Genomic DNA, 16,610 nt, shown 5'->3' on the forward strand with positions numbered 1-16,610 from the left:
TATTTTTATGTGTTTTTATTTGTAGGTTTGTAACAAAAGTATACACCTAAGGTTGTAGCAAAAAAAAGGATTGGTGATTCGTGATGTATTTAACATGTATTGATGTATTTGAAATATTTTCCTCTGTCTAGCTTATAGCGTTTTTTGGTATATAGGGTTATCATCCCAAACTGGCTCCCACGGGAGATATCGCTTGGGTGAGATCAATCGATATCTACATTGTAGATATCGCTGCAATGCAATTGCATCACAATACTTTGCAGACCAATGTAATGTCATCGGTTACCATGACATCACAATCAAATGACATCACTAATTGCTGTGCTACTGAAGCTGTAAGCTGTACTTTTTTTTACACTTAAGACACTGCTTATTGTTTTCTACAAACTGAACAAGTTGGAAGAATGATGTTGGATGCTAAATAAAATTTCACCCTCGTGTCTTTTGATATGAAATATATCAACACTCGTCGATAAAAGTGAAACACACTGAGTTTTTTCCACTTTTATGAACTCGTATTGATATATTTCATACCAAAAGACACGAGAGTGGGATCCTCTATATATATAACGCAAGAGAGATCTCAATTATATGCTGGAATACATTCCAAAAAATATACAGGTGAAAAATATGTGAATAATAGATCACTGAAAATCAGTGTTGACACCATGTGTTCGTAAAAGGTTTATCACACAATTTGTATAAAAAAGTAAGTTGTTCTGTTCGTTGCTTAATGTAACCGCCTGACAACATTCCTGAGAACCTCCGTGGTCTTGTGGTAGAGCGTCCGCCCGGAGAGCGGAAGGTCCGGGGTTCGATCCCCGACCGCGTCATACCAAAAGACGTTAAAAGATGGTATTTGTTGTTACCCTGTCTGGCGCTCGGCATTAAGGGCCTAAAACAAGGACTGGTCGGCTCGGAGTCAGTGTACTGTGTCTGAGTAGGATATTCATGTTAAACTGCGGCAAGGTATCTCACTATAAATCGGCATCAATCCGGACTAGTACAAGCAGCCACACAAACACACACACGTACATGCACGTACATGCACGTCGCTATAGAGAAAGGGAGAAAGAGAGAGTTCTTTGTATTTACTATGTATAGCGTGGTTTTTATCAGGCACGTATCGTGATATGTGACCTTGAGGACATTTTTCACATTAAGAGTTCATATTAAGTCCATGTAGAATTGGTCCATTGCAGTAATACCGTTCACAGTATGTCTCTGCTATGCTGGACCACAGAGTAATAATTTTAAAAACTACGAATCTACACACCAAGATAGCGACTAAAATATTTCGACCGCGAATCAGGTTTTAGTCATTCCGCTACGAGGAGATAGCACATGTCACGTACCGGGGCCTTCCCATGCTGATAACATGACGTATTTAAATCAAGTAAACTAGTTTCAGCCGGCTTTCTAAGACCAATATATGTCTCGAAAACGTGCATATTCCTCACTAGCAAGCTGATTCAACTGTGGGGTTGTTTCAAGACAAACTGCTACTCATCCGGAAAGGTACATTGTTTTACATTCCAGTATTCTTTTCATTTATTCTTCTTGGATCAATGTTCAAGTCATTGCTTGATGTTGTGTTGTGATGTTGAAGCTTTGACTTGATGTGTGAGTTATAATGGATTCGCATCGGCAATAGCTAAGCCTCTAAGCGATTTCAAATGGTAAGAGTGAGTGAGTGAGTCTGGTTTTGCACCGCTTTTAGCAATATTCCAGCAATATCACGGCGGAGGACACCAGGAATGGGCTTCACACATTGTACCCATGTCGTGAATCGAACCCGGGTCTTCGGTGTGACGAGCGAACGCTTTAACCACTAGGCTACCCGACCGCCCCTCAAATGGTAAGAAATAAGGTCCCGAGGAGAGGAGGGGGGAGGTATAGTCTTCTGTACGGGATGGTCAGGTCACAGTTTTTAGTAAAAAAACCCGGTAATTATAGAAGAACCTACAATGCAAGGCACATGTTAACATTTTTTAGTAAGACGGAAAATCAATTGGTTTGCCCCCTTATAATCATCAGGTTATCCATTTCTGTTAGAAAGAGGGAGTAAGTTACCACATCTTATTGTTTTCTGTATGAATCTTTGACTATTTATGTATTACCCTACGGACGCGTCCTATAATCAGATTGCACACTTCTTTTGTCTCTTCCGTGGGTGAATAAAGGGCCTTATATTTCCTGAGCTCAAATAATACGTTGGACCTTTTCATAAAGTTGAGGATGTCTTTTAAAGGCGGCGTTTACTGTGTCTACGTTATCACTGATGAACCTTAACCACGACTGATTACAGCCGTAGGGACAATATACACCATCCAAACTGATCTCGAGCCATGTTTAAGTTAATGTCTGTAATTGCATGTCACATCCAAAGTTTTAACATGGGGTTAATCCGATGATCGTCCCAAAAACTGTGTTATGACTGAAGTATGTATATCACATTTGGTTTAACATCTGCATATACTGGAGAGTTTCCCATTTACATCATGGTCCGCAAGTTATCGAATCATCTTAACAAATGTTAAAGCACGGTTTCTTACGTGTTATCACGTGTTATAACGTCCCCACTGATCCAGTGACCGGGGAAATAATAACGCTTTGAACATGCCCCTGCGTGGTATGGAAATATGCGCAATATAAAAAATGACCTATTATTAATTTTGAAAATATCTTTGTATTGATCTCTTATAGTATTAATTCAATATTGTATAATTATGAACATTTCTGCTGAATGTCTGCTGAATTGTATCAACGTTTAGTATACAGTAAGAATACATAACAGTTTATTAATTTTATGAATCTGTACGACAAGAAGGTTTTCCACCTTTTATCACATCAAACCGCTCATCGGAATCTGTAATTACATCAATGGCTTGTGAAAACACAAATATGTTACTGTGCCTTGGATGCTATTCGTATTAAGTGCAAAAAATAAGAAATTCATCATTCCTTTGTAACTATCTTTCTATTGTTCTCGTGTATTACTTTAATACTGTATTACTGTGAATATTATTGCTTAACTTCTGAAAACTATTGCACCAAACGCTAGTATACAGCAGCATACAAAATGACCTGTAAACCCAATGAATCTCTTCGGCAAGTGTGTTTCTTTCATTTATATTACATCAAACCGTTCACTGGAAGCGTTTATTCGATTTATGGTTTGTGAAAACATAAATATGTGTCGTGGGTCCTACTTGTATAGAGTGCGAAAAATAAGACATTCATCATTACTTTTGTAGCCATCAGTTAATTGATCTGCTGTATTATTAACTGACTACTGCATTACTGTGAACTTTTTACTGAACTTCTATCCAGAGTTTCTAGGGCTTCGGTGCTGCCCCACACAATAACACATTGGGTGTCCCCTTGGGCGAGGGACTTTGTTTGAAATGGACCTCTGTTCACCCAGCAGTGACTGGTACGCGGTAGGATGAGATGGCAATGTGGTTGTTAATCTTCTAGCGCCTTAACAGGCGAGAGAGTCCTGTGAAGGAGAAATAATTTCCATGTGACAGTAGGACGTTTCCGTAGTTACAAACACTTACAAATATCAAGTGTAATTTCCTGTATTTGTGTGTAAATCCTAGACTATTGTTAATACGGTTTTGTATGTGTGTTTGACTGATTATCATACTTGATTTTCACTTTTGTAATGTTGTTTGAACAAAGATTCACATGTTGCAGAAATCACAAGCATCTAGTTGCCTTCCTTCGATACAGAGCCACCATGGAGGACGATCCGAAGCTACCAATTATAGATCTGAAGAAAGCTCAAGACAAGACACAGAGACTCAATGTAGCTAGAGACCTTGTCAGAGCTCTAGAGACAGTTGGTTTCCTTTACGTGGATAATGCTCCAGGAGTATATATGGATACTCTTCTGAAAAATTCCAAAAGATTCTTTGCTCTTTCATCGGCAGAGAAACACATGATGGCCAAACACAAATGGAATCCAATGAATAAAAACAAATACCGTGGCTACTTCCCTTTACAGCCAGGTGAGACATCGTATAAGGAAGGATTTGAGATAGGAGTTGAGGAGTGTCCATTCAACGATCCTGATATTCATCCTATGTTCACTGAACCCAATCTCTGGCCCCGCTATATGGATGGTTTCGACGTGTTTCTGCGAGATATGAAACAGTACTACAGAGCTATCCTGCACACTGGAACAGAAATACTGCGATTGCTGGCCTTGGGATCAGGTTTAGACGAGTACTGGTTTGAGTCGATGTTTCTCCCTGACACACTGTCAACTCTTCGTCTTCTTCACTACCCACTGAGGTCCTCCAGCCCACCAGACACAGCTAGAGATGGCGACAAGGTGCTCTGCTGTTCTGAACATTCTGATTCCGGCTTTGTGACACTCTTGGCCACCTTCCACTATCGAGGACTTCAGATTCGCAACCAGCATGACAAATGGGTTGACGTGGAACCAAGACCCAACTCTCTTGTCATGAACATAGGGGACATTTTATCAAAGACTAGTAACGGTCGTTTCAAGGCCACCAGACACAGGGTGGTTGAAACAGGTATTGACCGGTACTCTGTGCCTTTCTTCTTTGAGCCAAGGTACAGTGCTGAGATTGGACGTATGATTCCATTTGTACAAAACATGGAGAAGGAACTGTTCGTGAGATCCACTGACTTGTCGACGGTGGAACCAGGGACGAAATATGGACCCTGGCTTATTGGAAAGATGCAGCAGTTTCTAGAGTACAGACACATCCTCACACCGTTCCCTGTCACAACAGCTGCGTGACATGAAACCAGTCCTATGTCATGTGGTACTCATTGCTGTTAAATCGCTGCAGTGCTAAAATGTATTTACATAAATGCATGCCCCAGAGATTATTTGATTGATGATAGTCCTTTTTGTTTAGTTTACGGATTTTGAAAGTGAAGTATTTGGTCGGTAGGTCGAAAAAGATGCTTTGTACAGGATTGTCTTTTATCATCTTAAAGATTTGGGTCGAAAGGTAATACTTAGCTTGGTTTGGTTCCTTGTAAATATTATAAATCTAAAATCTGCCAGCGGCATTTCCTTTTATAGATCGGTTGGTCTGACAGTTGATTAGGGCAATTCGACTTGAAATCCCCTGTATTATTCTTATTGTCAAAACGATCTTAACCGTCGACGCTATAAAAATAACCTTGTCATTCTGATTTAATGGGTTTTTTCTGAATTTTCTATTTTTAAGGTCGGTCGTTCCGTAAACCAAGCTTAATCTGCCATAAAACTTCAATAGTAGATACCGTCTCACATTCATATGAAGGTTTATTCAACGCTTGATTCACAATTGGGTTTGATTACATTTTCTAAATGTGAGATTGTTTTGTTCAGTCTGATGGATACGGCTTTCCCAATTATGCGCAATCTGATAAAGATTCAACGGCTGTGAATAATCATTGTGAGCTATTCACATATGTTATTCTTTATTTTGTCATATATCTCAGTTCTTGATAATAAATACATTTTCACTCGCTTACTCTTGCACCTGTCTTATACACATCTATGAAAACGTAATTGATTATGTAGACTGCGGGATGGCCATGTTTGTAACTTACACAAGGATGTTCACACACACACACACACACACACACACACACACACACACACACACACACACACACACACACACACACACACACACACACACACACACACACACACACACACACACACACATACATATTGTCAATTAACTGGTTTGCCTGGCCAAGTCTCGATTAGAAATAGGCCGCCATGATATTGTTGGAATGTTGCTGCGTTTAACAATATCTAAGATTTATCAGATTTGTTGATGTAAGATCCATTTGTTCCCTGTGTCAGCGTACGGTATACGCGTGTTCTACTGTAATGACACATCTTTCTGTCAGCTTTCTATTTCTATTCACTCGTACATAGGGGCACATGAAAGAGGTATTTCCATTTAAATTCAGCGGGAGAGGCGATAACTTCGATGCCAATGCCATGTTTCTTCTCGCCACATGCAAACCAAAACATCAGTCCGTCCCTGTGAAAGAGTCCTGTATACGACTCGGACAAATCTATAAGTATATGCTGAGGAATCACTATCAATAAGTACTGATACCAGATGCTCGTTAGTTTGATACAAACGTTATCAAGAATGGATACCTCATAATATAAGTTTATTCACTGAAGCAAAATGTATACACGATATTTTTCCATAGACACATGAATCAGTTGCATTCATGTTTTCTAACAAAATGAACGTTCTTGGTCTAAATACATGTAAATACAATTTCATTTAGAATCGCCTGATGTCTGATCTACCGGAAACAATGGCCGGAATCAATCAACCAATCATACCTTTGAGAATCCATGTAGGCACTATCTAAGTTGACGAATCCTGACCTACTGCACTTGTAGTTTTGTATTTTCAGTGATCCATTCATATAATTTTCACAGCTATTTTGCCTTTTACGCCAAATGGAATCTGTTTCGGTGGATAATTGAGACTTGTTATTCTCTTGCGTTGACGTTGTATATTTATGTGGTGAGGTGAGGTGAAATGGGGTTTAACGTCGCGTCCAAGATTATTGCACTTATATAGCGACGTGCATGTACGTGTGTGTGTTTGTGTGGCTGCTTGTACTAGTCCGGACTGATGCCGATTTATAGTGCTAGCTCACTGAGATACCATGCCGCAGTTTAACATGAATATCCCACTCAGACACAGTATACTGACTCCTAGCCGACCAGTCCTTGTTTTATCCCCTTAATGCCGAGCGCAAGACAGGGTAACAACATGTACCATCTTTTAACGTCTTTTGGTATGACGCGGTCGGGGATCGAACCCCGGACCTTCCGCTCTCCGGGCGGACGCTCTACCACTAGACCACGGAGGAGGTGGTATATTTATGTAGATGAAAGGATTATATAAAAATGAAAAGTAACTTTCATAAAATGAAATCTTTTGAGAATCTTGCATATTTGTGAGATTAAGCTTAAGTTAAGATGACAAACCCAATGCTGATGAGACTGGTATACCACCTGTATGAAATCAAGTCAAACAGGTTGGCCACCCAATTCAACATTTGAATCTCACACTTTCAAATGACACGTTGTCACTTGTGCTTGTCGCCGTTGCCTGATCTCATGTAAAGGAATTCGTCATGGGATGAAGACTAAAACCGTCGATAATCATCCAGGACCAGGACTTTCTTTAATTTCTTGTAATACAAGCATATGTGTTAGCTCCTCTTTATGAGATTTCAAACTGGCGTGCTCTATTCCTCAATGATTCACTAGTACGCAGCTTGCCAAGTTGTGTGTTGTCGAGACGGCACATGGAATTATTTCACTGATTTCAACGTAAAAGGTTTTGTCTTATCATTTGAAGATATGTGTAAACATTTCTCTCAGTATATATTCACAACACGGGAATGATAGACGCGTATGTTGTGAAAGGAGTCTGCCATTAAATTTGATTGCTCAAAAAATGATATAATGCAGAGGTCTGTATTTTCAGTTCGCAGGAGTGTTATGTAGTCTGTATTACACACCTCGAACTTTTTGACGAACTTTCACTTCCGCCCAGCCTTTACTATAATGCTGTAGCCATGTTTGAAGCATGGGGAGATTTTCCACCGGTTTGATTTTCCAAGTATTTATATAATGCAGGTAATATAATTCTATGTTAGGCTCGCAGGAGTATTATGTAATTTGTCTCACAGACCCCTAACCTTATTATTTTACCGTCCTCACTTTTAAACTCGTGTAATGGGAAGCTTGTTTAATAACCTATAATTATTGCATACACTCCGCCTACAATGACATCAACAATCGACAGAAAAATCCGTTGAAACGTTGGTAATTATTGCATACACTCCGCCTACAATGACATCAACAATCGCCAGAAAAATCAACTGAAACGTAGGTACAGCTGTTCGAAAAACAGAACCAACAAGGTTTGTGAGCAGCGTTGTCAGTCGTGGAAACTGTCTCCTCCACTGAAGGTAGGCTATTGATGTTTCTAGACAACCGTCATCGAATTGATAATTGTATCACCGCGTATATTTAGCAGTATACCCATAGCTTAAGGAGCTGTGTGTTAGCCATGTCACACTATCATGTAAGTTATGTGAGACTTGATCGAAGGCGCTGACTATCACGCTCTGTCACATACATGTGTGTACACACATAAATGAACAAGGAATTTAATGTATGTAGAAATATATCATTTAGTGATGTCACCTATGAACACACATACACGAACAAGGAATTACATGTATGTAGAAATATATCATTTAGTGATGAACACACATTTATGAACAAGGAATTAAATGTATGTAGAAATATAACATTTAGTGATGTCACATATGAACACACATTTATGAACAAGGAATGACATGTATGTAGAAATATATCATTTAGTGATGTCACATATGAAAACACATTTATGAACAAGGAATTAAATGTATGTAGAAATATATCATTTAGTGATGTCACATATGAACACACATACACGAACAAGGAATTACATGTATGAAGAAATATATCATTTAATGACGAACACACATTTATATGAATAGGAATGACATGTATGTAGAAATATATCATTTAGTGATGAACACACATATATGAAAAAAGAATTACATATATTTAGGAAAATATCATTTAGTGATGTCCCATACAAACACACATATATGAAAAGGAATGACATGTATGTAGAAATATATCATTTAGTGATGTCACATATGAACACACATGTATGAACAAGGATTTACATATATGTAGAAATATATATCATTTAGTGATGTCACATATAAACACACATATATAAACAAGGAATTAAATGTATGTAGAAATATATCATATAGTGATGTCACATATGAACAAGGAACTACATGTATGTAGAAATATACCATTTAGTGATATCACATATGGACACACATACACGAACAAGGAATTACATGTATGTAGAAATATATCATTTAGTGATGTCACATATGTACACACATATATGAACAAGGGATTACATGAATGTAGAAATATATAATTTAGTGATGTCACATATGAACACACATTTATGAACAAGGAATTACATATATGTAAAAATATATATCATTTAGTGATGTCACATATGAAAACACATTTATGAACAAGGAATTAAATGTATGTAGAAATATATCATTTAGAGATATCACATATGAACACAATACACGAACAAGGAATTACATGTATGTAGAAATATATCATTTAGTGATGACACATATGAACACACATACACGAACAAGGAATTACATATATGTAGAAATATATCATTAAGTGATGTGACATATGTTCACACACACATACACAAAAAGGAATTACATGTATGTAGAAATGTATCATCTAGTGATGTCACATATGAACACACATATATGAACAAGGAATGACATGTATGTAGAAATATATCATTAAGTGATGTGACATATGTGCACACACACATACACGAACAAGGAATTACATGTATGTAGAAATGTATCATCAAGTGATGTCACATATGAACACACATATATGAACAAGGAATGACATGTATGTAGAAATATATCATTAAGTGATGTGACATATGTGCACACACACATTTATGAACAAGGAATTACATATATGTAGAAATATATCATTTAGTGATATCACATTTGAACACACATTTATGAACAAGGAATTACATGTATGTAGAAATATATCATTTAGTGATGTCACATACACGAACAAGGAATTACATGTATGTAGAAATATATCATTTAGTGATGTCACATATGAACACACATATATGAACAAGGAATTACATGTATATAGAAACATATCATTAAGTTATGTCACATATGAACACACATATATGAACAAGGAATGACATGTATGTAGAAATATATCATTTAGTGATGTCACATATGAACACACATTTATGAACAAGGAATTACATATATGTAGAAATATATCATTTAGTGATGTCACATACACGAACAAGGAATTACATGTATGTAGAAATATATCATTTAGTGATGTCACATATGAACACACATATATGAACAAGGAATGACATGTATGGAGAAATATATCATTAAGTAATGTCACATATGAACACACATATATGAACAAGGAATGACATGTATGTAGAAATATATCATTTAGTGATGTCACATATGAACACACATTTATGAACAAAGAACGACATGTATGTAGAAATATATCATTCAGTGATGTCACATATGAACACACATATATGAACAAGGAATGACATGGATGTAGAAATATACTCAACAACAAAAGATCCTGTGACACCAATATTTTAGTGTATTTTTCAAACAAGTAAAGTTTGTTTTTTTAATATTGTAGTACATGTATGGAATCAAGTCACAAAAACGCAACTGCTACAGAAAAGCATGCATTCCATTCAAAAGTTGACTTTTATGCAAGCCCCATGCATTTCACTACCCAAGAATGGGTATAAAAACATGTGCGTTAACGGGATTCCATATGCATTGTTTAGCATCGTGCTGACAAGAACCACTCAGAAAAACAACAAAATTACGCAATTATTCAATATTACGAAATCCCACGCCTGTCCGAAAATGAGCGTCTGCGAGCCATTGGTATGCTTAAAGCAGGATCTAGTCAACGTGATGTTGCAATACAATTTAACGTCCACAGAAACACCGTTTGGTGTTTATGGCAACGTTGGCAACAGGCGAATGCAGTCAAAGACCATCCTCGGAGTGGCAGGCCACGCGTAACCAATAATCGACAAGACAACTGGATTCGAACAACACACCTACGAAATCGATTCGAGCCAGCAACAGTGACTGCAAGAAGCATCCCTCGCCTTCGACGAATATCTTCACAAACGTACGTCGCCGCCTCAGATGTGCAGAGATTGTCGCCAGAAGACACGCCAGACGTCCCATTTTGACAGGAAACCACCGTCAAGCACGTCTACAGTGGTGCAGACAGCGTCTACGCTGAACGACCATGCAGTGGGGACAAGTTCTATTCACTGACGAGTCTCGTTTTCGTTTTCCACAGCGATAGACGGATTCGAGTGTACCGACGTCGAGGTGAACGTTACGTCAATCATTGTGTCATGGAAGAAGATCGGTTCGGGGTCGGCAGCGTTATGGTATGGGGTGGGATTACAGCAAGACAGAGGACCCGTTTGATAGTGGTAGAGGGAAATATCAATGAACAGCGCTACCGCGACGAGATAATCGGTCCTGTTGTTCTACCGTTTTTGCGTCATGGCCCAGGCATTACCTTTCAACATGACAACGCCCTGTCTCATATTGCTCGACTTGTTCAGGATTCTCTTCAACAAAACAACGTGAATGTCATCCTCTGGTAGGCTCGCTCCCCTGATCTCTCACCAATCGAGCACTTGTGGGATGAGATGGATCGGCGCCTTCGACGTCAACCACGTGTTCCACAGACACTCCAGGAACTTCGAAAGATGCTCCAGCAGATATGAACAGATATCCCACGGGACTTTGTGCGACGCCTGGTCCATTCCATGAGACGAAGATGTGTTGCTTGCATCGCAACCAGGGGTGGACACACACGCTATTGATTTGTAAATTGACATTATGGCATGTTCATGTTTTTTTTATGAAATCACGCATTTTCAGAAGTCAGTATGGCAAATTAAACCATTTGAACACTTACAGGAGTCTTTTATCTGTTGCAAACCGAAATTGTTTCAGATTTGGTAAAAAAACAAAAGTTTGCATTAAATCTTATTCAATGTCACAGGAACTTTTGATGTTCAGTATATATCATTTAGTGATGTCACATATGAACACACATATATGAACAAGGAAATACATGTTTGTAGAAAAATATCATTTAGTGATGTCACATATAAACACACGTTTTGGATGAAGGAATTTAATGTTCGTAGAAATATATCCTTTGGTGATGTCACATATGAACACACATATATGAACAAGGAATGACATGTATTCAGAAATATATGATTTAGTGATGAACACACATATATGAACAAGGAATTACATGTATGTATAAATACATCACGTAGCGATGAACACACATTTATGAACAAGGAATGACATGAATGTAGAAATATATCATTAAGTGATGAACACACATATATGAACAAGGAATGACATGTATGTAGAAATATATCATTTAGTGATAAACACACATATATGAACAAGGAATTACATGTATGAGGAAATATATCATTTCGTGATGTCACATATGAACACACATAGATAGATAGATAGATAGATAATTAAGATAGATAGATAGATAGATCTTCATTATTTCCTCCGTTTCATGAAGAGTACAAGGTATACAGTGAAAAGACAACATCTATAGTATAAATGTGCACACGCACATACATATGTATATTACATATATGTCAGAAGTAGTTCATATACATATGTATCATATTGATTATTTGTGTTATCAGATGGACAATTTACAAATGTACACTTGTTTACAATACATACATTATTTAGTATTGTTTAGCTTCGGATGACTTCATCCCACTTTTTAAATTGTTAATGTCAGAGAGCGTGACTGCATTATTGTGCACGAATATCCTAGCTACGGCCCATCCTAATGAACAAACGAAGAAATGCACATCTAAACTTTCGAAGTATCAACTCGATCCGTGCCTAGGCTGACACTGACCGTCTCCAGCAATCTATGAATTTATCTTAGTGTCTGTTTGACGCATCTTTATTCACCTTTCAATGATCGGCCAGTTGATCAATGATTACTAACACATGAAACCGCTACAGGTTCATTAACAACTTCGGAAATCTCTCCCGTCACGTTTATCGTGTCGGCCATTTTGACGTCTTGTACTTGATGTAAATGTATTACGACGCTCTGTCATTGTAACTGACTTACTGAGGTAGTTCTTTACAGACCTTTCTCGTCTAATGAGGATATGATTTGAACACATGTGCTGTGTAAGATGTTTCTGAAGAGCAAGTTGTGCATCCATACGCCAATGTCACCCTCTTTTTGAGGAACTATTTTACTCCGTGATACAGCTGGTTGTTGTATGGCTGTCATTGTGAACATGAAGTCACACGTACTAAACAAAATTGTGTTTAGATCTTGGCCTACATCCTTTGAGGTAAGAAAATGTGACAAATAAATTATAAGAAATGACTTTCACTTTGTGTGAGTTCATTGGAGTATGAACCTTCAAAGAGTGAGGGCCAAACTGTGTGAACGTCGGAGCTTGCGACGGTCAATTCTCAAGTGATGTCACATATGAACACACATATATGAACAAGGAATTACATGTTTGTAGAAATATATCATTTAATGATGTCACATATGAACACACATACACGAACAAGGAATGACATGTATGTAGAAATATATCATTAAGTGATGTGACATATGTGCACACACACATACACAAAAAGGAATTACATGTATGTAGAAATGTATCATCTAGTGATGTCACATATGAACACACATATATGAACAAGGAATGACATGTATGGAGAAATATATCATTAAGTGATGTGACATATGTGCACACACACATATATGAACAAGGAATTACATATGTGTAGAAACATATCATTTAGTGATGTCACATATGAACACACATTTATGAACAAGGAATGCAGGTATGTAGAAATATATCATTTAGTGATGTCACATATGAACACACATACACGAACAAGGAATTACATGTATGTAGAAATATATCATTAAGTGATGTGACGTATGTGCACACACACATACACGAACAAGGAATTACATGTATGTAGAAATGTATCATCTAGTGATGTCACATATGAACACACATATATGAACAAGGAATGACATGTATGGAGAAATATATCATTAAGTGATGTGACATATGTGCACACACACATATATGAACAAGGAATTACATATATGTAGAAATATATCATTTAGTGATGTCACATATGAACACACATTTATGAACAAGGAATGCAGGTATGTAGAAATATATCATTCAGTGATGTCACATATGAACACACATACACGAACAAGGAATTACATGTATGTAGAAATATATCATTAAGTGATGTGACATATGTGCACACACACATACACGAACAAGGAATTACATGTATGTAGAAATGTATCATCTAGTGATGTCACATATGAACACACATATATGAACAAGGAATGACATGTATGTAGAAATATATCTTTAGTGATGTGACACATGTGCACACACACATATATGAACAAGGAATTACATACATGTAGAAACATATCATTTAGTGATGTCACATATGAACACACATTTATGAACAAGGAATGCAGGTATGTAGAAATATATCATTTAGTGATGTCACATACGAACACACATACACGAACAAGGTATTACATATATGTAGAAACATATCATTTAGTGATGTCACATATGTGCACACATTTGTGATCAAGGAATTAAATTTCATAAAATTGGTATGACACGGGAGCGAGTCTAGTATTGTATTTATTACTTGACGTTCATAACTGTTTCAAATTTCACTGTCGTGTGTTAGAAGGCAGACATATACGCGATCCACAGCAATCCAATTGAGTTTAACAGAATAATACTGCAAAGAAGGTATTTATTTAATTCCACACAACGGCCGACCTTTAGAATTCTGGAGTCCGTTCCACAAACCTATTGTAACGCAAAGGTTATCGTAACTCCCATACCTAGGCCCCGTACCATGAAGCGTTCGTAGCGCTACGACTATAGCAAGCATATGTTTAAGTATGGGAATTACGATCATCTTAGCAGTACGATCGCTTTGTGGAACGGGCCCCAGGCCATCTACGATGAGGCGCCGTTTTACTATATATTCCTGATTTTATTATATCAATAATTCATTTATTGATATCACAAATGAAATATTAATATCACAAATTCGAATTAATTATTTCATGAAATAATTGATATAATAAATTCGATATTTAGATATCACAAACTGATTTATTGATATCAGTGATTCGATTTTTTAAGATATCATAAAATGATTTATTGATATCATAAATTCGATTTTTGGACATCAAAATATGAGTTATTGATATCATAAATTCGATTTTTAGATATCATTGAATGATTAATTTATATCATAAGTTCGATTTTTAGACATCACAAATGATTTATTGATATAACAAATTCGATTTTTAGATTTGATAAAATGATTTATTGATATGATAAATTCTATTTCTAGATATAGAATGATTAATTGATATCATAAATTCGATTTTTAGATATCATAATATATTTTACTCATATTATACATTCGATTTTTAGAGGGGCGGTGGAATAGCCTAGTGGTTAAAGCGTTGGCTCGTTACGCCGAATACCCGGGCCCCACATGGGTACAATGTGTGAAGCTCAATTTCCGGTGTCCCCCGCCGTGATATTGCTGGAATATTGCTAAAAGCGGCGTAAAATCATTCTCACTCACTCGCTCGATTTTTAGATGTCATTAAATGATTTAAATGATATAATATTATTATTGATATCAATAATTCGAATTTTTGATATCATAAAATGATTCATTGATATCACAAATTCGATCTATAGATTGCAGACAAGGAGTGTGGGTAGTTTGCTCATCGGTTTTTCGATTCATACTTCAATGAACCGAAAAAAAACCACAGCCAATCCTTAAGTGAATTTTAAACATGTGTTTTAACTTTCGCAATTATGTTTTGACATTTTACTCAGTATTTATTCTAACATGAAATGCAGACCCTTGTCTGTCGGAAACACAACCTTGCGGTTTTCTTTGCAGAACGCAAATTATAATCTCAGAAGGTAACTAAAATGTAATTATGAATTTACCTTTGAGGGTTAAGAATGTTTTACACAAATGATTCACATGTGCTCAGAACAAACGCATACTGTTTACAATTGAGAATTATTCATAACGAACTTCTGGTTAACACATGTTAATATTATATTTCAATGTTAAACATTAGATCAACCGTAGAACTGTTACTCAAAAAGTACATGTACTTAGGTTTTCGTACCTTAACATATGCACATGTACATGTTTTTGCAAGAAAAATACATTCCTGCACCCAAACTTGAGTTGATACCATTAATGTTTGGTTTCACAGTTCAAGCATCGTCTTACAGTACGCTAATTTGATAATTCGATGACACTGAATTTAAATGGAGAAACGTTTTCGTTTAACTACAAGACTTGTGTCTCATCGTCCGTATATGCTCGTTAAGAGTGGCATTAATCCAAATTACACCTGCACTCAGCTTGCTTAATTGCCCCTTGTGTAATTGCATTCAAGTAGGTGTTGCGTAATCAGTCAACCATTTGCCCTTAATTAGCTGTCCCGAGCTTTTTAGTGGTAGTTATTAGCCTACCATTTCATTGATAACTTACGCATTTGTTGAGGCTCATTAACAAAACCAAAATATTGTTTTCTTAACTTCCGTTAACATGTCAGGCCTTAAATGCTTCTGGTATACTTTTGTAAGCCATGATAGTGTCGGGTCCCTCACAAATATGAAATAAAGTCATAACATATCCTCAATATTGGTATGAAAAATAATATTCCATAAAAACATACTATCACTGGACAAACATTAGCAGCATTA

At 36.7% G+C, this 16,610-nt stretch overlaps 1 protein-coding gene across 1 annotated transcript; it reads left to right on the plus strand.

The window, feature by feature from the left end:
• Positions 1–1,431: 1,431 nt before the first annotated feature.
• On the plus strand, positions 1,432–5,502 carry LOC124141834 (2-oxoglutarate-dependent dioxygenase 33-like). The gene is made up of 2 exons (XM_046509987.2): positions 1,432–1,518; positions 3,703–5,502. Exon 2 carries the CDS (start codon positions 3,746–3,748, stop codon positions 4,778–4,780), a length of 1,035 nt encoding a protein of 344 aa, XP_046365943.2. The 5' UTR covers positions 1,432–1,518; positions 3,703–3,745; the 3' UTR covers positions 4,781–5,502.
• The last annotated feature ends 11,108 nt before the right edge of the window (positions 5,503–16,610 follow it).

The sequence above is a fragment of the Haliotis rufescens genome, unplaced genomic scaffold, assembly GCF_023055435.1.
Source record: "Haliotis rufescens isolate VD_foot unplaced genomic scaffold, xgHalRufe1.0.p SCAF_2, whole genome shotgun sequence".
Classification (NCBI taxonomy): Eukaryota; Metazoa; Mollusca; class Gastropoda; order Lepetellida; family Haliotidae; genus Haliotis; species Haliotis rufescens.